The 24,435-nt window shown below is 38.4% G+C and overlaps 1 protein-coding gene across 4 annotated transcripts in view; it reads right to left on the bottom strand.

Moving 5' to 3' along the window:
- Positions 1–24,435, bottom strand: part of USP9X (ubiquitin specific peptidase 9 X-linked) — a 129,091-nt gene that overhangs the window by 85,699 nt on the left and 18,957 nt on the right. For all 4 annotated transcript variants that reach the window (XM_043570871.1, XM_043570872.1, XM_043570873.1 and 1 more), the window contains exons 2-6: positions 8,752–9,005; positions 6,655–6,800; positions 3,976–4,055; positions 2,185–2,297; positions 665–883 (exon numbers count right to left, since the gene is read on the bottom strand). In XM_043570871.1, the coding sequence (XP_043426806.1) occupies positions 665–883; positions 2,185–2,297; positions 3,976–4,055; positions 6,655–6,800; positions 8,752–8,847 (654 nt within the window). In that variant the 5' untranslated portion in view covers positions 8,848–9,005. The remainder of the gene's footprint in view (positions 1–664; positions 884–2,184; positions 2,298–3,975; positions 4,056–6,654; positions 6,801–8,751; positions 9,006–24,435) is intronic.

Here is a 24,435-nt window from a genome sequence, read left to right as displayed (position 1 = left end):
TTTTCCTTTTTGTAAGGCTCACAATATTAAAGTTTCCCTAAATTCTAAAATTTAAAAACTATGTATTGTTATATAGTATTTATTAAAAGATGTACAGTTAGGGATGTAGTTTTTTTATTTTGCATACTGTCTATGCAAATATAGAAAATTTACATTTGAGAAATTTTACGATGATGTATATGTATGACATGTTCTAAGTTTTACTATTTTGCTTTCATTTATAATTTCTCTAATTTTACTTTTGTGACACATTACTAGACATAGGATATACTTGGTCTTGAAGTCAAAACATCAGAATGTCTACAGTGATCATGGCCTTGGTCAAAGAAGTCATCTCATCTATTCTACTCTTATTTATGAGGACAATTAAGGCCTGTTTCACATTAACCCAATTTATGACTATTCCCCAAAAGGCTGGCAGAAGTCAATGGGGACGAACTACGTGGAGAGGGCTAAAACAAACAAAACCATAATCCCAAACAATTTTGTCACTTATAATTCAATAAAGCTGGGGGGTGGTTGGTTAGAATCCAAACTACAAAATAATGCAGAATCCCTTTAATAGTAACATGAAATTACGCTTCTTCACATTAACAGGTGGTTCAGATCTTTGACAGCTATGAGGCAGAGCAAAACCATTAATTATGAAAATAAACCAACACACTTTTGGTGATCGAGGGTCTGGAGAACGAGCGAAGAGTTCATCTTCAGGCAACTGAACACTTGAAGAAACGGATTCACACGGACGTGTACCATTGTAGATATGGAATTTGCAATGAGGATTTAAGGCCATGGAGAGAAGTTCTAGAAGTGGAAACCAGTCTTGGGATAACTTGGCCACACATAGCTCCACCAGGCGATGCGTATTGTTGATAATACACCTCTGTTATACAAGGGGGAAAGGTGATTTAGAAGATCAGATCATTGCAACTCCAAATAGAAAGATCCTCCCATGTTAATTATATTTAAATTACCATCTCTCCATTTTTCTATCGTGATCATTTAAACTGTTTAATATTGGGATCAAACAGATATATTTAAAAAATGAATTAACATTTACTATCCTTTATATAGTACCTACTTGAAAAAAGCCATTTGTAATGGCTTACAAAATGAAGTAGGCAATGCCCAAGCCTATGATGTCCATAGACAAGATCCAAGTTACCTTTTTTTTTGTCTTTGCAATTTATACACTAGAGGCAGCAATTCTAACATCTACGCAATACAGTAAGTACCCAAGATGGAGTAGATTTGCTACCTAAGCCTCAAGGCAAAAGTCTAATAGCACTTCCAAAGTTTCCATTTCTTTACTTACAAAGTTACATGTTGAATTAGAAGATTTTGCGATTTTTGTGCTATGGTTACATTTGAAAAATAGTTCACAGAGCACAAAAATATCTGCTTCACAGCTTATGACATTTCCACAGTATGAATATGGAACAAAAACTTGAAGTAATCATGGATGGCATTTCATCAATCGAAGATGCACTTTTTTTTTTACTTTTTTTTAAATCTCTGGAATGTGATTATATCTTATAATCAATGCATACTAGTTTCTTAGACTGACGGTATAGAGAAAACTTGCATTTGCTTCTTCTGGTCACTTGGGCATACCATGAACCAGAGACCACTTTATCCATTTGAGGATTTTTTTTTGTTTCATAGCCGTAATCTGAATTTAGACTACAAAACTCTGAATACTGGCCTGTGGTTTAAATTTTCAGGTGATTTTTACCTCCTCTAAGATGCCACGGTTGAGACATACAGGTTTTTTTGCATCCCTTTCTGTGTGGTAACTTTATTTCTCTGCTTTGACCTTTATGTCCCAGATACTAGCTAGACTCCCTAATCTTAGCTGTTTTTCTTCCTTAGTGGTACATACAATGAGTACATGGTACATCTCAAAACTGATGAACGTGGTCATAAAGGCACTTGAGAACCCAGGAGACAGATTATTAAACCAAAGGTCTCTAAATCTCACACTAAAATGATCATGCTTTCTTCTATAGAAATTATAACTTATAAGAAATATTTTTCAAGTTTCTCAGTTTTAGACCCTTGAATTTAATTCAATTAATGAATCAAATATATAACCAAATATGTATTTCACATACATAGGAGAAAACACTCAACATAGGCATCACTGTGGAAATCTGATTTTTTAAAGTCACATGCAAGACTCACATGAATTTCAAACTTCCAGCCACTCACTGCCTCATCTGTAAGGATTTTAGTGAATGATATTGTTAGCCCATCTCTGAAAAATCGTTGACATGCTTCACTTTTAACATCAAGGCCTAAGGGAAGAAAAATAAATGTGAACAAAGTATTCTTCTGATTGTCTCACAATGCCCGATTACATGATAAAAAGTAATAAACTACTCACTGATAAGTAAGAAATTCAGACTAGCTTTGGAAAAAACATTATCGTAAAAGGTCAAAAAAGACAAATACACTACAAGTATTATCAAAGTTCCTATGTGTCAAGAAGGTAACAGATTCAGAAACCAAAATAATCAATGAATTTCAAAATTATTTAACTGTATAAAAGTACATGAAATCAAGTAATAGGTGAATTGAAAACATTTCAAATTATGACACTAGACCTTAACCACACAAAGATTATCAGTGCCACTGAGAAGGAATCTAAATGCTTCAGAGCGTTTTACTCCCTGAAAATAAAATTTAAAACTTAAAAAATGAGGTTTCACAACTATTTTTAAAATCTTATTTTGGTTGTAAACGATCCGTTAGACATCAGTATCTTCACACTATTCTACATAAGTGTTTGATTAAATAAGATGAATTGTTTTTGTCTCTCTTTCACTGTCCCAGCATTTATGCTTCTTTGTATTTTTGCTGAGTTTCATCTGATTTCAGAAAGGCAACAGAGCTGAATGCTTCGCCCTGCCAAACACAGAGAAAATCTTTAACTCTTGATAACACAATGAAAAGTGATTCAATCTGTATATAAAATGTTCTCTGATTTTGACTGCAGAAAAGAGAACATTTAAACTCAGTACTGTCTTTAAAAATCTGAACCTTGCTTAAAATAAACCATGGTCCCATGGGGGGGGCAGGGGGTTCTACATCCAGTGAATCTCAAGGAATATTAAATGAGATACCATTATGTGTTCTTACCTATCACTGTAGAGTCAGGACCTAGAACATGCGTATTACAAATGTCTTCAAAAATTTCCTCAATAAATGTGTAAACGAACAAAAGAAATTTGGGTAGTAGAAAATAATTATAATATGGAAATGTTTTTTCATAATTGGATTATTTTTCAAGATTAAAAAGATGTGGAGAGACATTCTTTAAATGAAGGAAGGAAACTATTTTAAGATAAAACAAAATATTACCCTTGCCATGGAGACAAATAAGCATATTAATTTTTATAATGATCAACTTCAATGGTGATAAATGCCTATTGATAGTTAGAACACATCCATGGCTACCCTATTTCAAAAACTAAAATGTCATTTATTTTAATATCCAATGCCTTAAAATTAAAAGAATGTTATAGTCCTTTGCTAAGAGAATTCAACTACACCTAGAGCAGACCAAAGCCACTAGAAAAAATGATCAATTCAGGCACTGAGGTTTCACTTCTAGACGACAAGGTAAAAACACCAGACCAGAAAGTTTCAAGCCTTTTTTCTTTTAGAGAAAAATCAAATCTTTTTAGTGTATTAAGAAAAATAATAAACATGTAAGCTGAACAGTTTTGTTTAAAAATGAATATACACCAATTTTATGCATAACTTCAGCTAGTTAATGAATACCCCTGAAGGCTGACCAAAGGACCTGAACCCTTGTTCTAGGTATATATCATAAGCCACAGCAAGAAAACTTAAGATGTTCTAGTCTAGGAATACCCAGTTAAATGTTCATAAGAGAGGAAAACAAGTGTTTGGGGATAAAGTGAATCTAGTAACATACATTATGAAAAGCATAAGAACATCTAAACTTACCTTTTTTACTAAGATCAATAGCAGCTTCTAAAAGCACTTCTAATTCCCCTTTCGGCAAAACTGGAACCACCCATCGAGGCCTAAGGATTTTAATAATATAAAAAGATGTTTATTGGCTGCACTCTAAAAGAGGCACTATAAATGAGTTACCAATTATAATTATTCACCTCACCACGAAAAAATTAAATATTAACTCTAAAAAACATTAAAATTTTAAAACAAGGCTGGCAGAGTATCTGCTTTGTGAAACTAAGCTCCATCTGTTGTCTCTACAATTTTTTAAAGAATTGTCAAAAGATAGCAAGGAGGGGAGAGGAAACTATTTTTTTAATTTTTTGAGAGAGAGACACCGCGAGAGCAGGGGAGGGCCAGATACAGAATCTGAAGCAGGGTCTAGGCTCTGAGCTGTCAGCACAGAGCCCAACACGGGGCTTAAACTCACAAACCGAACTGTTCAGTCATGACCTCAGCCACCCATGTGCCCCAAAAGGAAATTATTTTAATAACAAAGAATATAAAACTACCGTAACAACCAAGTATCAATTAAATGGATACTTATTGTTTGAGTTCATAGGAAAGAGCTCTTTCGGAATTATGATGAACCTCTTAGTTGACTTCAATTTCTTCACAAAGAAAAAAATTTAGGTGGAAAATGAGGGTTTTCTGCCTCAATTCACATAATTCATCAATTTATCCTGAAGGATGTGGGTCTCCAGGCCTCTCTGCCTCCATAGGTACCCTCCTCCCTCCAACAAGGATGCAGCGCACACCCAGGTGGTGCTTTCTGTGGTCCCAGTGGCAGCCCAACCATCTGCGAGTCCATCCTTTTCCTACCCCTTCTTCCTCATCCTTCTCACTGCTCCAAAAACCCTTGATTGGGGGGGGGGGGGGGGGGGGAGTGCTCCATGACTAATATATGCAAACTTTTGTCTTCAAGTCTGCATAACAAGTACCCTTTAATAACAATCACCAGACAAAGATCAAAACGCAACAATAAAACCTTTTGCTAGGTCTCTGCTACAGAGAAAGAATAACCAGGGACAAAACAAATAACTTTATACAATTTCAATGTATATATTGTATATATTGTATACTACCAGAATCACAGCTAATGTGTTCTTTCAAATATACTTATTAAATAAAATGAGTTAAAAAATGTATTAATAGAAAATTTTTCAAGATAAATGAAGTGAGAAAAGCAAGACATTTGGTAAGAAATCTCACATTTGTAGAAAAATCAATACAAATCATAGTAAACACAGAGATAATCTGAAGAGTCTACTCCTTATTGTTAGTAATTAAGATGTTTTAAAATGCTTATTTATTTTTGAGAGAAAGACAAAGAGTGAGAGTGGAGAAGGAGCAGAGAGGGAGAGGAAGACAGAGAATCTGAAGCAGGCTCCGCTGTCAGAGCAAAGCCTGCCTGGCGTGGAGCTCAAACCCACAAACTGTAAAATTATGACCTGGGCCAAAGTTGGATGCTCAACTGACTGAGGCACCCCTCAGGCACCCCTATTGTTAATTTTTTCTTGAGATGTGTATACAGAAGAAGGAAATTATAGAGAACTTTATCAACACTGTATTTCCACGTATAACAATGCATACTTCTATTACTTATGTAATCAAGATTTTGGGGGGAAAAAAAGGGGGGGTTCTATTTCCCCTGCTATTATATATATTAAGTATCAACGGATTTTTTACAAAGTCAAAGAATAAAGAAAATTTAGTAACGCAAATGCTTTTAAGTCTTGTGTATTTTCCTTACTTTCCTTTTTAGGAGTTAAAGGGATGTGTCACACCTCCCTAGCACTCACTTGTTGACCCCACAGCCTGGTGAAGACCACAGCCATATGTGGTTCCCCCCAACACACTCTTCCCTCATCTTTTTTTTTTTTTTTTAATGTTTATTTGGGGGTGGAGGGGGAGGAACAGAGGGAGACACAGAATCCAAAGCAGGATCCAGGCTCTGAGCTGTCAGCACAGAGCCCAACGAGGCACTTGAACTCATAAACTGTGAGATCAAGACCTCAGCTGAAGTCAGATGCTTAACCTACTGAGCCACCTAGGTACCCCACTCCCTTATCTTCTTCAAATCTTTTTCTTCCTCTGCACACAAGCCTTAAACTTACATTCTCCTGGAGTCTTCCACTACAAGTACAAAAAATTATACTCTAAACTTGCCCCTGAAATGAAGATCAAGAGAAACAAATAGCAGAGATGGTTAAATGCCTCAGGGAAGTAAAGGGTTCGCAAGGGGCAGGCTCTGAGGAACTCATGTTCTTGTGACCTGGCTTACCTCAGGACCATGTAAAAATCATGAAAATCACCCAGCAATCAGGACAACCAAGATACCAAAAAGAAAAAAAAACTTCATAAACATTCAAAGAGGGAAATCATACATATGGTTCTACTTCAGAAACACACCAGCTTGGGTCATCAATTCTAAAAACTTTACTGACACTGTTACTCCCTTTCGTTTTTCAAATCCTTTAAGAACCATGGGTTACAAAGTACTTGGTATTCACCAAGATGTTAAGGCTATTAAGGAGGCAGCGTGGCTAACTGTGGTATTTCTGTCCACTCTTCCTCTTTTCTTACTTACTACTAATCACTGTGCTAAGAAACCATTGGTTCTCCTGTGTATTACACACATTAAGAAAACAAAACAAATTAACTCACCTATTGATCATGTCATCCAACTTTGCCAGGTCAGTATGTGGAAATGCAGGTTCCTCATCTTCAAGCTGTGGTGGAGCATCACCTTGACCTTGTTCATCTGGGGGAGTTGCCGGGGAATTTTCATTGGAAGAATCAGGCGATGAAGTCTTAAAAATCAGATATTCCAGATTTAGGTTTCTATACCATACGTACGTTTAATAATTCAAACACCAACACAGATTAGAGTAAAAGAGTAAAACTTTAAAGATAAAATCATAGTAAGTTTATGATGCTTCAGGAAGTCTCTGTGCTACTGTGCTGTAATTTCACCTAATCCTCAAGAGCCTAAGAAAGTATTAGACGGCTATTTTATAGATGAAAAAACAAACTCAGACAGTAAGAAATTAGCCCAAGGTCACACAGCTCCAACTCTATGGTCAGGATTTGAATCCAGGTTTGTGTTAACCATGATGTATACTGCTCCTCTACTTACATTTCCCATTATGTGAGCCCTGTCACAACAGGAATTACTAGACAAGTATGAAACCACATTTCTTGTGATGAGCACGGAGTAATGTACAGGATTGTTGAATCATACAGCTGAAACTAATATAACATTGTATGGTAATTATATTTGGATATCAAAAATAAGTAAAATTCAAAACAAAAAAGAGCAAACCTATCGAATCTCTACTAGTTCCTGGTTTAAAAATAGCATCTTGGGCATCCAACACAACCTTTGACTATGTTTAAAGAAACCTAAATAGTGGATAACAAATTTATGACACAAGAAGACTTAACAACTCTGTCCAATATCTATGACCATGTACTTCGGTATTTTATGGCCTAAAAGTGGGAACTGGAGAGGAAAAGGAATGACGTTGACACACTTATTTGGAAAAATAAAATTAAAACCTGACTTGCTTGCTTCTCTAAAATGGCAGAGGAAGAGGAAGAGAGGAGGGGCAAAGGGAGTGCATGTGTGTCTCTTTTCTACCATACTTGTAATAGACTAATCTAATAATAACTGGACAATAAGAACTTATCCCCAAGTGCCAAATTTAAGTATCCCACGGTAACAGTATTTTTGCCTAAAAACTCATCCATACAGAATTCTATGTAAACATGTACCAACTGTAAGCAGCAGGTCTATGGTTCACGTGCACGCAACTCAGTTATAAATTCACCCGTAAGTGCCGTTAGAGCTGCGCGTCACAAATTTTACTATGTATGTCTTACCTGGGTATTTCCCAACTTAAAACTGTATATATTAGAAAAAGTAGCTGAAAATTAATTACTAAACTTCCACTTCAAGAAATGACAGTATTAGTAATTCAAATTCAAAGGAAATGAAAGGAACAAAGACATGAGGGTAAAAGCACACATAGGGAAGGGAGAGAGAATCGAAGCCAAAAGCTGGTTCTGGGCCAAGTTTAAAGAAACTAATAAATCCCTAGGAAAGAGTATCAGGAAAGAATGCAAATTAGCATTGTCAGAAATGAAAGACGAGATGTTACCACGAGTCTAAGACATGAAAAAGATATGAAAGAAGTAACAGAATCTCACACAAATTCATCCACAGAATAGAAAAAAAGAAAAAAATATTACCCTGAGTTTTAAGGCCAGCATAAAATCTTGATACTAAAATCTATTTTAAACTATTTGCAAACATTATTTCACTCAATCCTTGTAACAATCCTATGAAATAGTTATTACTGTTATCCCCATTTTACAGATGAAAACCCGAGGCTCAGAGGTTACATATGTTACCCAGTCATAGACTAGTATGCTGAAAAGCACAAATTTGAACACAACATGACTGGAGTCCATGCTCTGTAACAGAGGCTACACTGAATGACTTCAGGCTTTGCTATGGAAATGACACAGGGCTTAAATACTTCATCTGATAACTGACCGTGTAAGTAAGACACCAGCAAAAGAGGCACCATATGCTCAAGCATCACCATCTACAGCACCTGAGCTTTCTTATTACTGTCTACTTTTCTTAAAATAACTGTTTTATGGTTACTTCACAAACCATTCAGAACATGCTTCATTATTTACTATCTCATGGTAGACAAACCAATGTAACTTTAACTAGTATGTTAAATGTCCTACCTGATTCTGTTGGAGGGGGGGCTGAGACTGTCCATCAGGAGCCTGGCCCTGGCTGTCATTCCCTCCTACTGGAGAGCCACGAGTCGTGGCTGTCATACTCGACACAGGGCAGATCTTTGCAATTTTGTCTGCTTATGTAGTTGTCTTGAGAAAAGAAATTATAGTCCACTTATAGAAGATGAAGTACCAGCATTTGTCAGTCTTAAAAAGCTCCAATTCAAGAATAAACCATCTTGCAGAGACCATTGCATAACCTACAAGAAGAAAAAAAAAGTACATTTCTTTTAGATTTAAAAACCATGAAGGAACTGTTCCATCTTTTTTTTTTTTTTAATGTTTATTTATTTTTGAGAGAGACAGACAGAGTGTGAGTGGGGGAGGAGCAGAGAGAGAGAGTGACACAGAATCCAAAGTAGGGTCCAGGCTCTGAGCTGTCAGCAAAGAGCCCGACGTGGGGCTTGAACCCACACACCGCGAGATCACGACCTGAGCCAAAGTGGGACGCTCAACCGACTGAGCCACCCAGGGACCCCAAGGAACTGTTCCAGCTTAATGTTACCAGTGAATCTAGTCAAGAGAAGATGGCTATACAATGGGAGGGTAAAGTGAAAAGCTAAAGTCACACTGATACCACATTCAACTTAAACTGGTAACTGTAGATCAGCTTGCATCAAAGCACAACCTTATGATAGATTTCAGTTTTCTCCTGGGATTCCAAAGACATTATTATAAAGGTATTTATTTAGTTGCCATTTTGATTCAATCACGGAATGGCAAAAACTGTCTTCGACTTGCCAATGCCATAAATACTTTGCAAAAAATATGTATACTCAAGACAACCAGGTAACAAAATATTAATTTTTAAAACCATTTCAGGAAAGATTGCCTAACTAAAGCTTATCACCAGTACCAGAGCATTGTCAGTAGTTTTTGAACAAGCTTATGAAAGGTTTTAACAGAAACTTTTAAAAACTTTGGGGGAAATTTTCTTTGGAAAAAGCTCAAGCTATATACTACTACTCCAAAAGAACCCAATTTGTCAAGTGACCCTGACTCTCCACTTTTGGCAAGATTTAGGTCACAGGCATTCCGAAAGACAGGACAGGATTATGGACAACTGTTTAACAATGGAATTCTTTGTTACCTGACCAGCAAAGGAATATAGGGGAATGCCACCGAACCCTCAAATCTATATTCATTAAGACCAATGGCTCTCATCCTTAGCTGCATACTAAAGTCATCTGACAGGCTCTGAAAAACACTAATGTGCACACTCCTCTCCAAAATGAATGAATTACTACATTTGAGAGTGAAGCCTAGGCATCAATACATTCCAACAATTCTCCCCTGGAGATTGAGAACTGTGCCATCAGATTGAGAACCTTAGCTGAGGAGTTCTAGGTATTTGGTTATAAAGTGACCATACTTTTCATTAGTCCAGAACAGTCCATGTTTACCTATTTATTAACCTCCAATTTAAATACAATCATTTAACCCAGAGATGGGTTTCTAACGAGATTCTGTTTCACTTGTCAAATTGGTATAACAACAACAAAGAAGTTTAAGACCAGTAAGATCTAGCCACTGGTGAGACTAAACACAGAAAAATGTTTAATATGTAAAGCAAAAATATAAAAGATAAATGATTGAGCAGGCTTTCACTTTTGTTTCCCATTTTCAAACACCCTACGTTACAAAAAACTTCATGTGAAGTAAACAATTTGAAAAATCTGGAGAAACTAGCCTATAATTTTCCTTAGCCATTTTGAGTCGGCTAGCAGATTACTTGAGTAACTGTCTTCTCTTACCACTCAAAATTATCAGCTGATCAATTCACTTGATTCTTTTCCAACTCAAATTTATTCCAATCTCTTCCTTTTATTTCCCAACCTGGGTTCATAATCCGCTTGTATACTCTCCCCCAAAGGATGATGTTCCCATCACCATCTCCTCACTCTTTTCCTAGATCTTAGCCTATAAATATTATGCTTGTATCTTCCTTACTGAAAAATGACCAGTTTCTGCCCTTCCCTTTTCCCAAAAATCTTAAGAAGAATGTCTCGTCTCCTTTTACATCTTCCATTTTCTGTCATCTGGCTAAGTCTAAGCTACCAAAGTTGCTTTTAAGCCACCGGGTTTTAACTGAGGTCTATGGATAGATTTGAAGAGCAACTCTCCTAAAACTACACACAAAGCTTCGTGAATGTGTGCATTAGGTGGGGAGAGACGTTCTAATTCACAGATCATCAATGCTCTACTGACAAATCAAATAATTGCTTCTTGCTGTTCACCATGTTGGCCTCTTCCACCCTCCCTTTTTGAGCCCCTGAGATTCGTAGGCTCACGCAATCCTGGACTCCAGGCTTCCTTTCTATTTCTTTTTAAAGGGGATGGTGGCAGGTAGTAATGACGTCAGTGAGGAGTATGGTTTTGAATACTGAAACAGAGTTGAAAACATCCACTAGACAGTTGACTCTCCAAGTCTGGAACTGAACCAAAACTTTGGGGTCTTGAATATAAAGTCTATTATTCACTAAAGGGTAAAGGGAGATGGACTTATTAGTTAACAGTATTACCTATGAGCTTCCCACCCACCCATAAACACAACCTCCACACGACTACTACCTCATTCTGAGAGTAAAGGGGCCACAATCTTGTGGGGTGTTAAGAAGTAGACTATATACCCCAAGTGTCAGGTAAATCAAGGAGAGATGATGAATCCTGAGACACACCAAAATTAAAGTGGGTTTAAGGCAAATCTTTACCATTTACACACAATTTGTGGTATTCTTCCATAAATAGAAAACTAATCATCTAAGAAGTGACTTGACCAAAGCACAAGTATTCAGTTAACAAGTCTAGAATTCTATTACCTTGTCCATTAAACCAATACTATCTCTATTTTTTGAAAAAGTATTTATTTTGAGAGAGAGAAACAGCATGAACAAGGGAGAGGCAAACAGAGAGGGAGAGAGAATCCCAAGCAGGCTCTATGCTGTCAGCACAGAACCCAATGTGGGGCTTAATCTAGCAAACCATGAGATCATGACCTAGAGCAGAAACCAAGAGTCAGATGTTTAACCGACTAAGCCACCCAAGTGTCCCAATACTCTCTCTCTTTAAAAAGTCTTTCCAGGAAGCAATCCAAGGACAAAAAAATAAACAAAACGTGGTGTGTACATACAATGAGACATTCCAACACATGATACAACATGGATGAAACTTGCAGACATTCTGCTCAGTGAAATAAGTCACAAAGAAACAAATACTCTATGATTCCACTGATACAGAAAGTAGAAAAGTGGTTACCAGGGGATTAAAGGGGGATGGTGGTGGGGAGAGAAGACTGGGGAGTTCACAGTTTCAGCCTGGAAGATAAAAAAAGTTCTTGAAATGAATGATGGGTTGCACAATGAAAATATGCTTAAAGGCAAATTTTAGGTTATATATATTTTCCCACAATAAAATTATATATATAAAACACTAACTGCTGTCTTGCTTTTGCAGTCCTTTTAACAGATGGAGATCATATGAATTAAAATATCTTAAAATTATATCCTCATGTTGTTTTGTTTACACTCACTATCCTTCTATCAATTATGTATCCCAATAACCCTCCATCTATAGACAAATCAAAACTATCTAGCAAAAGTCAGGGCATAAATTATTCTAGACAAAGTATTGTGTGGATTACTAAAGAACTTTTTTTTTTTTTTGCGTTTTATTTTTGAGAGAGAGAGAGCAAGCGCGAGCACAAGCGGGGGCAGAGAGAGGGAGACACAGAATCGGAAGCAGGCTCCAGGCTCTGAGCTGTCAGCACAGAACGCAACGCTGGGCTTGAACTCACAAACCAGGAGATCATGACCTGAGCTTAAGTCAGATGCTCAACACACTCAGCCACCCAGGCGCCCCAAGAACTCTTTAAACAAAATAACTTTAAAGTAAACGGAAAAGGGAGACGTGTAACCTTTCCGCCAACAATGTACCTTTTACTCTGCCCACAGAACTAAGCCATCTTCTGCTTCTGGCAGAATAACCCATTGACAAAGCTTCAAGCTGCCTGCCATCCCGCTCTATTAGTTCTTCTCACCTTTCTGTCTTCTACCTCTGTCAAGTCCTCCACATTTCAAGATTCCCAGTACTGCTGAGCAGGTATGACAGAGCTCAGCATAGCATACTCTGCTGTATTCTGGCATTTTTAACAGCCATCTCTCTACCACCACATTAAGAATTTGATGATACCTTTTCCTCAGTATGCTAGGATCAACAAATGGAAGAGCAAGAAATAGGTATGGAGCAAAGAAAAGTATCTTCTGGATTAAAACAAAATCCCGGGGCATCTGGGTGGCTCAGTCAGTTGAATGTCTGACTTCGGGTCAGGTCATGATCTCACAGTTCCTGGGTTGGAGCCCCGCATCGGGCTCTGTGCTGACAGCTTGGAGGCTGGAGCCTGCTTCGGATTCTGTGTCTCCCTCTCTCTGTACCTCCCCAACTTGTGCTGTCTGTCTCTCTCAAAAATAAACAAACATTAAAAAACACAAAATCCCACCTCTGCCACTTACAAGCTGTTTGGTTTTTTTTTTTTTTTTTGATGTTTATTTTTGAGAGAGAGAGAGACTGAGCACGAGTGGGGGAGGGGAAGAGAGAGAGGGGAGACAGAATCTGAAGCATGCTCCAGGCTCTGAGCTGTCAGCACAGAGCCCAACACAGGGCTCAAACTTACAACTGTGAGATCATGACCTGAGCTGAAATAGCCACTTAACTGACTGAGCCACCCAGGAACCCCTACAAGCTGCCTATCTTAAAGGCCAGTAACATCCACTCTATTTTTGCAAGTCTTTAAAAATGATAATGCCACCCATAAAAATGCCACAAGGATAATCTTAATAAAGGTGTTTTTGCAAATCCAAAACACAATTCTCAAAATATGTAATTTTCTTTTCCCTTTCTATAATGTACTGTGCAGGCAGGGTTCTTGAATATCTGAGGTAATAATTGGAAAATAATGTTTTCAGATAATGTGAAAAGCTTTGAATGGGAAAAAAATATCAAAGATATATTACAACTAAGTATAACACTGCTACCTTTCTTCCTCCCTTTTTCTTTCTTTCTCATTCATTCATTTCATTCATTCATTCATTCAAAGTAGGCTCCATGCCCAGCACAGATCCCAATGTGGGAGCTTGAACTCACATCCCAGAGATCAAGACCTGAGCTGAGATCAAGAGTCAAACTCTCAACTGACTGAGCTACCCAGGAGTCCCAACACTGCTACCTTTCTTAAAAACAAATCCCATTTAAGTGGAGGAACAGATGGGAATCACACTGTTTTACTTGATTTCAAGACACAGTCCTAAGACTCTACCAGAACTTGTTTTCCAGGAGATATTTAGGCATACCTAGCAAGGCTAGGACAAGCTTTCTACAAAGTCAAAGCAGCAATGTCATCCACTGAGCAACTCAAAAATTATTCAAATCAGGGGTGCCTGGGAGGCTCAGTCAGTTTAGCACCCAACTTCGGCTCAGGTCATCATCTTGCGGTTCCTGGGTTCGAGCCCTACGTCGGGCTCTGTGCTGACAGCTCAGAGCCTGGAGCCTGCTTCAGATTCTATGTCTCCCTCTCTTTGCCCCTCCACTGCTTATGCTCTGCCTCTTTCAAAAATAAACAAACATTAAAAAAAAAAATGCTCAAATTCAACAAATCCAAGGTGCAACTGTACTGTGTAAAGTTTCAAGCTTTACATAAAGTGTCAAGTTTTATTTCAGAAAAACAAAAGTACTGTAAGGGTCATTGTTCTCCCTTTCACTCAGGTTTTACCAGAAATTATGTTGGATTTTCTGCAATGCAACATGTAACCAAAATGATAGTATTAGATTGTCTTTAGAAGACAGCATTTTTTTCATATCCAAACTCAGCATCTCAATATCTTCCAAGATGGGAGAAGCAACACCTTTACCTGGAAAAAGGTTGGCGTCATTTTCCTTTTAATAAGCTAGTACTTCATAAGCGGCAACCATTCATACTCATTTTAAAGCTTGCAGAACTGAATTTCTACAACAGCTTTCAAATGGGAGGGCCTTAATACCAGAGAAACCCTCAAGACAAAGAATGGTCACTCTCTATCCAGTCATTATTCCACCTCTGCTGAAACGTTTCCTGTATTTCAAAATCTCTCTTATACAGCACATTGAAACTCTCTACAATTCCACATATGTATATGATCCTAATATACTTAGAGTTCCTTCTCTTTCTGAAACTTTTTGTCCAAAAAATAAAAGTTTAATTAAACAAAAACTCAAAGCTTATTTATTCCAGAAATATGTGTTAAGTGTTTACAACAGGCCACATATTGTTTTAAGCATAAGGGAATATGGCAGAGCACAGCGGGCAAATCTCTCTCTCTGGAATTAGCATTAACAGATTGAGGATAGAGCCTTATAAACAAGCAAAAACAAGCCCAACAGTCAAACAAATTATTTCCTTTACTGGACATCAGAAGGAGTTGAGTCTCTTAGAAAACAACATGATAGAGGGGCCTGGGTAGCTCAATTGTTTAAGTGCCTGACTCTCGATTTTGGCTCACAGTTGGTGAGTTGGGAGTCCCGCATCGGGCTCTCTGCTGTCAGTGCAGAGCCTGCTTCAGAACCTGTCTCCCTTGCTCTCTCTCAAAAATAAACATTAAAAAAAAAAAGAAAAGAAAAACCAATGTGATAGATCCTTAAACTCATCCTTGGAAATTATCTTAGCTTGTGAATTTTATCTATTATGTACCAAAACCAAAGGGGAAAATTACTCAATTATTTTTCTTTTCTAATGCCTTTCTATGTTTAACTGACATCCATAACTCGTTTTTCCCTTCTTAAAATACTTGACTCACCAGAGGCGAGAGACATAACTGTGAAACAAGCTGTACTTAGCCTTCACCAGGCATTAGACCTCATTACTTCTACTGATCACTACAAAATGAAAACTTTAATTACAATGGTCTTAGACAAACTATTATTTTGCAGTTAATACACTACCATATAGAGGAAAGGCAGAACTTAAATTATACATATTTAAAATGTTAATATGAAATGTAAAAATTATTCTATCTTCATTATAATCCACTGCGAAACATCTTTTTAGTACTAAGCTTTATTTCAAAATAACCATTTTGGGGGCAGATGGGTGTCTCAGTCAGTTGAGTGTCCGACTTCGGCTCAGGTCATAATCTCGTGGTTTGTGAGTTCAAGTCCCACATCAAGCTTGCTGCTGTCAGGGAAGAGCCTGCTTTGGATCCTCTGTCTCCCTAGTCTGCCCCTCCTCCTCTTGCGCTCTCTCAAAAATAAGCATTAAAAAAACTACAAACCACCATTTTTGAGTACAAAGATACTCATATTTAGGCCAATAGTATTTAGAACTTTTTGAATTTTAAACTGGAATTTCTATCGCTATGACAGATTCAATATTAAATGCAAACTTTTTATGTATGCGTTGTTAGCTGGAAGAAAATGTATCCTATCCTACGTAGAAGTTTTTCCACTACATGAGAAAGGACATAAATAGCTATTGCAGGTTTTATACACTTCCACTGACACACACAGAGAATGCCAACATCCAAAAAGAACACAAAATAAAAGCAAACACTTTTAACAAATAGTAATAACACAGTTAATTATCTACACCAATAGCTGGACTTCCAGGACTTTTTTTTAACTTTTTAAATTTTTTTTTCAACGTTTATTTATTTTTGGGACAGAGAGAGACAGAGCATGAACGGGGGAGGGGCAGAGAGAGAGGGAGACACAGAATCAGAAACAGGCTCCAGGCTCTGAGCCATCAGCCCAGAGCCTGACGCGGGACTCGAACTCACGGACCGCGAGATCGTGACCTGGCTGAAGTCAGACGCTTAACCGACTGCGCCACCCAGGCGCCCCAGCAGGACTTTTTTTTTAATCCCTAAGAAAACATTGAAATGTGAGTAAAAATAATTACTGGTAATAATCCTGACTCTATTTTTTAGGTAACCTCATTTGCAAGCATTGCTATTATATTTGCTTTAACTAATTATCTACTTATTATTTCTTGTGACACACCTCATAATCAATTATATTCAGATACTATGATCCATAACCACTCTAGTGGGTAAAGGCAAAAAAGGTTTCAGTATTTACACTACCCAAGGAATTGTTTCGTGGACTTTTGGTTCCATTCCATTCAAAGTTTCTCTGTGACTCTACAATTCTGCACTTAGTTACAATGTGTGATTCCCTCATACCAAGCAATTCTCAGACACCAGGTGGGTGTCCTACCATTCAGCTAAAATTCTGACACCATCTGCCTGGAGATAGCATCAGATCCCACAGGTTAAGGGCTCCGTCAGTCCTACAAGATTACTCCCTGTCCCCCACTTCAGTTGCCAGTCACAAGTCCAAGTTGTCATCTATGTTTCTAACGGGCTATAGACTGGAGGTTCCAATGACCCCTAAGCCTTGGGTTCGATTAATTTGCTAGAGAAGCTCACAGAACTCAGAGAAACATTTTACTTGCTAGATTACAGTTTATTATTAAAGGTATATAACTCGGAAATAGGTAGATAGAAGAGATACGTAAGACGAAGCATGGAGAAAGGGCAAGGAACTTCTGTGTTCTTTCTGGGCCCACCATTCCCCTCAGGTTTCCAGATGTTTACCAATCCAGCACCTCTCTGAACCCCATCTTTTTGGAGTTTTATGGAGGTTTCATTACACAGCCATGACGATTAAATCATTGACTGTTGAAGGTTGAACTCAATCTCTAGTCTCTCCGCACAGCCCAAGGAGGCAGAAGGGGCTGAAAGTTCCAACACTCTAGTCACATGGTCCCTTCCCCTGGCAATCAGCCCCCAATCCTTAGGGGCTTTCCAAAAGTCACTTCATTAACGTAACGTAAGATGCCCTTTTTTGGCTCTCACTAGTTAGGAAACTCCTAAGGTTTTTGAAGCTCTGTGCCAGAAACTGGAGAGACGACTCAATATGTATTATAAATTACAGTATCACAGGCTCCCTTACAGTTCCATCTTAATTTATACATTACTCTAGGAAAGTTATGAGCACTTATGTATCAGGCACAATAGTAGGTGCTTTATTGTTATACAAATAAATTATTGTTATACACTCATGTAATCACCATGACACCTATCCCATATGGCTACTAATCCAGTTTAACAAACAGAAGCTAAAAGATTAAAAGTGACTTGAGCTTGTCTAAGATGGCAGATGCCAACATGTGTTAGACTCTAAAGCCACTGGCTCTTCCATTCAACCATGAAGGTTCTCCACAGCTCCCAACATGTTCTCTCTGGATTCAAAGGGGGAGAATTAAGATGGAAAATAAAAAGGGATGCGGAGGGAACAATGATAAGGGATTGTGATCTTTCTCTTTAAATCATGGTTACTATCAAGCTTGTACCCATCCCTCCAATTATGTTTTACCTTTTTGGCATTAGAAACAATCACCATGACTCTTACTAAAATGCAAACTGTACAATACCATAAGGCCCTGCTTAAAAATCTTAAAAGACCAGGACAAAGACCGAAATGCTTCTCTAACAGTCTACAAGGTCTTCAAATACCCAACTTCAGCCTCACCTTGCAACTATTCCCCAGCCACCTGTTCTAATCCCATTCAATCTGCCTTCTTGTTCCTTCAAACGTACTCCCCTCACAAGGACTCTGAAGCCTCTGAACAAGCAGTCTGCTTAGTTTTGCCCATAAGAATTCACCTTCACCAGTGCTCAACTCACCTAAGAACTCATCAAGTACTCCTATCTGAGGCTCTGAGAGCCAGCTACACTTTCCTTTAAAGCATCTATGTGATGATCAAACCCTCTACAAAAACAAAAGTTCCATAAGGGTAAAAGTTATATGAACTGTAGTCATCGTTGTATCCCAAGGATTCACTGACACACAACAGGTAGGTGCTCAAAAGAAAAAATGGGGGGGGGGGGGTTAGTAACAAAGTCAAACAAACCGTCTCCCTTCCCATCGCCAACAATTCCTCTTTTATAATGTGTCCAAAATTATCTTTTCCATTCCCACTCCGCTGTAAGAGACTCCAATGTTAACAGCATCCTGGCTGATCTCCACACTACCAATCTGTTTAGCATATTAACTGTAAATTAAGCCAACATTTTCAGTCTCTAAAACCTTTAGTGTCATCCTCCTCTCTACCTTTTCTGTAAGTACTATTCGAGGTCATTCTCAATCAGCCCTTATTTTTCCTCTCTCATTCCCCAATTTCAATACTACTATAGCCAGGTTGACATACCTCAGATTTTAAATAAAAATTTCCTCACTGGGGTGCCTGGGTGGCTCATTCTGTTAAGCGTCTGACTCTTGATTTCGGCTCAGGTCATGGTCTCACAGTTCATGAGTTCAAGCCCGACGTGGGGCTCTGGGCTGACAGTGCGGAACCTTGTGGAGGTTCTCTCTCTCTTCTCCTACCCCCCATGCACTCTCTCTCTCAAAAATAAACATTTAAGAATTTTTTTCTTATAGGGGCACCTATGTGGCTTCGTCAGTGGGCATCCGACTTTAGCTTAGGTCCTGATTTCACACACAATTCATGAGTTCAAGCCCCGCATAAGGCTCTCTGCCGTCAGCATGGAGCCCCTTTGGATCCTCTGCCAACCTCTCCAACGCATGCGCTCATCCACTCTCTCTCTCTCAAAAATAAACATTAAAAAATTCAAAAAAATTTGTTTTCTTATTAATAGTGGTAGTAACATTTGAGTGTTTACTTTGTGTCAGGCACTATTCTAAGTTATATATATATATAATTATTTAATCCTCAGAACAAGCCTATTACTGGCCCCCTTTCAGGAGTAAAGAAACTAGGGCAGAGTGAATACATAGGCAAAGTGGTACAGCCGGGATTCTACCCCACGTACTACAACTACAAGCTCCAGGGTTCTACAGTTTTAACCACCACGCCATACATCAATAATGTTGGAAAATAAGGAAAAGGCTACCATTAATTTCACCATATCCCCAACTCCAAGATAAACTCTATCAAAATGTTTTTGATGCAGAAACACATTTTATAAAACTGTTTTGCTTCATTTGAAATTTCCCCATGTTGATTATTCTTTTACAACATTGCTAATAGCTATGGCCACAGAATTTTCTTCTAAAACACTAGCACTGTATCCCTAAGAAATACAGCATGCAAAAACTATGCTATAACAAACTATTGTTCAGTGGGAGATGAGGTTTCAGGAGTTTAAAATGCAGCAAGATATTGTCAATATAGCCGAGTCCACAGCTATGTACCTAAATATCCCTAAGCAATTTTATAATGTAGTCCTTGCTCAAGAGTAAAGGACATTCTTTTCCTAGTTCCACCAGCACTGCCATTATCATTAACATAGGAGCCCTAATTCTTCTCACAATTATGATAAATTAGACACAAAACCAGTCAAGGCAGCTATTATTAAGCACAGGTTCCCCTGCCCCCAAATGTGACGCTAACTCTAGAGAGCTTCACATTCAATCAATAACTCAGGCTAACACAAACGAAGATGTCTAATCTTTGTTGAATTCAAATGCTCATATTCTATTACCACCACTATTAAACACCCACAGCCCTTAATTTTTGTCACCAAATCACCATATACAAATGTAACATTGGATGAACTGTACTTCAATAACAAAATAAATTCAAAATTTTTTTAATAAAATCACTACGTACACTCACTGCTGCCTCCTATGGATAACTTCCTATTATGGCATCACAACAGAACCATATCTTGCATTCTAAGTTTTGTTCATTGCAGCAAAAACGTATTCATCTAGAAATGCTTGGTAATTGGCTAAACACTCTTATTCAAACCTCCGTGCTAAGTGTCTGTAAAGTCGTATGTACACACTTAGGGTACTGGAACTTTTGTATGTACATTAAAGCTTCAATAAATTCCAGCATCCTTTCCAAGGCATTCTCAAGTGGGAGTTTTTAAGTGGCTGCAGGCAAGGAGTAATTTTAAATTAAAAATGACTTCTGGAATGCTGGCATCAGAACCTCTGTGGATATTCTCCCCAGTGAAACCAATAACCAGTGAAGATTACATAAAAAAATTTTTTTGAGGTCCCCAGAATTGTCCTAAGGGTATACAGTAAATGAAGAAATACTTATTAAAGAAAATGTATATCTCACTAAGAACAGAGTCTGTGGCATTTTGGGCCAGCTCAGCAGGACAGAAGCTCCATTCCAGGTGGGTGCAGCCAAGAATACAGGGCTCTTCTCCTCCAACCTCCCAATCAAGGTATCTGCCCAAGAGAGGAAAAACAGCTAGCATTTCTCCTCATTCCCAACTGTGACTTGCAGGGGCTCTATTGCAGGCACAAGCAGCTGGGATGTCCGGGGCTCCTTTCTTCTATCCAAGCTCCACTTGTGGAGAAGTTTGGTCCCAGGTTCTTCAGGCCAAGAATAATGTGCTCCTAATGGCCTTCACTCCATCTCACTCATAGGACTGAGGTTCCACACCAGGAGAGACAAGGTGACAACACCAGAGGCTGCTGTTCTCACCCAGCACCCTACTCATGAAGCAAGGGTGTCAATCTGACAGAAATGAGCCATTGTTTCACCCCCAGTTCTGAAGAAATGATGTAAAGGTTTCGCCCAGGGGGAAAGGCAGGCCATCAAAAAGCTTCAAATTTCTCTCAAAGTGAACCGACTTTATTTGGAACAAAGTACAGGGAAGTTCAAACCTGAGAGTGCACTAAAAACAATGGAGAGCAAGGCAGTAAGCAATTAAGACGCTGGTTAATCTCATGAGAGCAACAAGCTATAAACTTTCAACCAGCTAGCAGTTTACCAGAAAGAATCAGGGAAAGAGACAGCTAAGAGCCTCCCTGAAGTCAGAGCAAACCTTAAAGACCGAACTCAAACATTACCTTCTAGAAAGAAAAAAACTGAATTGGCTCAGACTGTGGGGCAATTAAATCCCAGGCCATCACCTGAAACAATAAAGCAATCAGCCAACAATTAGTGGAGACTAACATTTGCATGTGACACCAACAGAGGGAGACAGCTTAACACAGATATGACTAAGCCTGTACCCTCTGAAGAATATGAAATCACAGGCTACACATTGCAAGGAAAATGGATTTCATTACAGCAGTTTGGCCAGTAGTGAGACAGACAAGCAAGTAACAACAAGTCCCCAGGTATGGGTAGTGGGGAATCAGTATCCAAAGTTGCTACATTAGATAAAAGAGCCGCCTTTCCCCCCCCCGCCCCCCCCCCCCCCCCCCCAAAAAAAGTTTACCCGACAGGTGCGAAGAAGGGGAACTGTGGCCCATACACCAGGGTGGGGTAGGGGAAGCAGCCAAAAGAAACTGGCTTTGAGAGGGTCCAGATGTCAGGCTTAGTTAGCTAAGACTTCAACACAGCTATTACAAGTATGTTCAAAGAACTAAAGGAAACCATGCTTAAAAGAAGTAAAGAAAAATATGACCACGTTTAAACACAGACTATAAAAAAAGATGTAAGAGCTAGAAAATTTTTTAAAAGAACCAAATGAAAATTTCTGGAGTCTAAAAGTATAGTAACTGGGGCACCTGGCTGGCTCAGTAGGTGGAGGAGACACTTGACCTTGGGGTAATGAATTTGGGCCCCATGCTGGGCATGGACCCTACTTAAGAAATTTTTAAAAGAAAATGTACAATAACTAAAATGAAAAAATTAACTGAAATGGCTCAAGAAAAGATATGAGCTGTCAGAAAAAAAAAATCGGCAAACTAGAAGATGAACAGATTAAGCATTCTGAAAAACAGAGAAAAATGAGTTTCAGAGAAATGTGGAATACAATTAAGCATACTAACATATATGTTATGGAGTCCAGAAAGAGAAAAGGTATTTGAGGAAATTATGGCCCAAACTCCCCCACATTCATGAAACACATTCATCTACACATCCAAGAAGCTCAGCAAACTCCAAGCAGGATAAATTCAGAGACCAGACTGTAAAACATCATAATCAAAATGTCAAAAGCCAAATACAAAGAGAAATGAGGAAGCAGGAAGAAGCAATCATTGCATATATAGGTTCCTCAATAACACTGTCCGCTGATTTCTCATCAGACAATATGGAGGCCAGAAAGCAGTGGGATGACACATTCACAGCACTGGAAAGAAAAAAAGCCTGTCAACCAGAACTGTTTCAAAATTGAAGCCTGAGGTCAACTTCTAGCATGACAGCCTACGGTGCTTAACAGACCCAATCCCCAGTGAAGGAGCACTGGAAAATATAATCATAAAGAACAATATAAAGGCCTTTCTTCTCCTTTTTTAACTGAATTGAAAAGCACTGTATAAACGAAGTGTACATAATGCATAATTGGATTTCATATAGAAATGTTTCCCAATAACTGAATGATTTAACACGAAATGAATCAAAGACCTACACATAAGATCAAAAACTAGAAAATTCTTAGGGAAAAAATAACGGTAAATCTTCATGACCTAGCATTTCAGCAATGGATTCTTACAGGTATGACACCAAAAGCAGGAGCAACAAAACAGACAAAATGGACTTCACCAAAATTAAAAATGTTTGCTTCAAAAGGCATTTGTAATATTAAGACAGTGAAGGGGCACCTGGCTGGCTCAGTCAGTGAAGCATGTGACTCTTGATCTCAGGGTCATGAGTTTGAGCCCCACGTTGGGCATATAGCCTACTTAAAATAAAAATTGTATATATTAAAACTGAAAAGCCAGAGAATGGAAGGAAAAATAAACAACACTACAAATCATGAATCTAATAAGGGACTTGTATCTAGAATACACAAAAAGACTCCTACAACTCAGTAATAAAAAAAGACAACCAATTTAAAAACGGAGAAAGCATCTGAATAGGCATTTCTCCAAAGATGTACAAACGGCTAGTAAATACACGAAAAGATGCTCAACACATCATTAGCCACCAGGAAACTGCAAATCAAAGCCTTAGTGAGATAGATTCCTCCCATCAACTGGGATGATTATAATAAAAAAGAAAATAACCAGTGTTAGGATGTGGAGAGATTAGAATCCTTGTGCATTGCTGGTGGCAGTGTAAAATGGTGTAGCCACTGTGGAAAGTGGTGTGGCCATTGCTCAAAAGAGTAAATATAGACTTGCTAACATTATCCAGCAATTCTACACCCAAAAAGCTGAAAACCAGAAGTTCAAACAAGTATTTGCAAATCCATGTTCATCGCAAGTACTATTCACAGTAGCCAAAAGATGGAAGTAAACCAAGTGTCCATCGATAAATGATAAAATGTGGTATATACAAACAATGGAAGATCATTCAGCTTTAAAAAGGAAATCGACACATGCTTGGAACATGTGATGTTACACTAAGTGAAACAAGCCAGTCACAAAAGGGTAAACAATGTACGATTCCACTTATTTATGGCACGTAGAATAGTGAAGTTTAAGGGTGCCTGGGTGGCTCAATCAGTTGGGCTTCCGACTCTTGGTTTCCGGTCAGGTCATGATCTCAAGACTTGTGGGTTCCAGCCCTGCTACAGCTGTGTTACTACAGCTCAGAGCCTGGAGCCTGCTTCGGATTCTGTGTCCCTCCCTCGTCCTGCCCTTCCCCTTGCTTATGCTCTCTCTCTCTCTCTCTCAAGAATAAATAAAACATTAAAAAAAATTTTTTTTAAATGATACACCCAA

Source organism: Prionailurus bengalensis, chromosome X (genome assembly GCF_016509475.1).
Source record: "Prionailurus bengalensis isolate Pbe53 chromosome X, Fcat_Pben_1.1_paternal_pri, whole genome shotgun sequence".
NCBI lineage: Eukaryota > Metazoa > Chordata > Mammalia > Carnivora > Felidae > Prionailurus > Prionailurus bengalensis.
The sequence above is the reverse complement of the archived record's forward strand: the minus strand, read 5'-3'. Positions and strand labels throughout refer to the sequence as shown.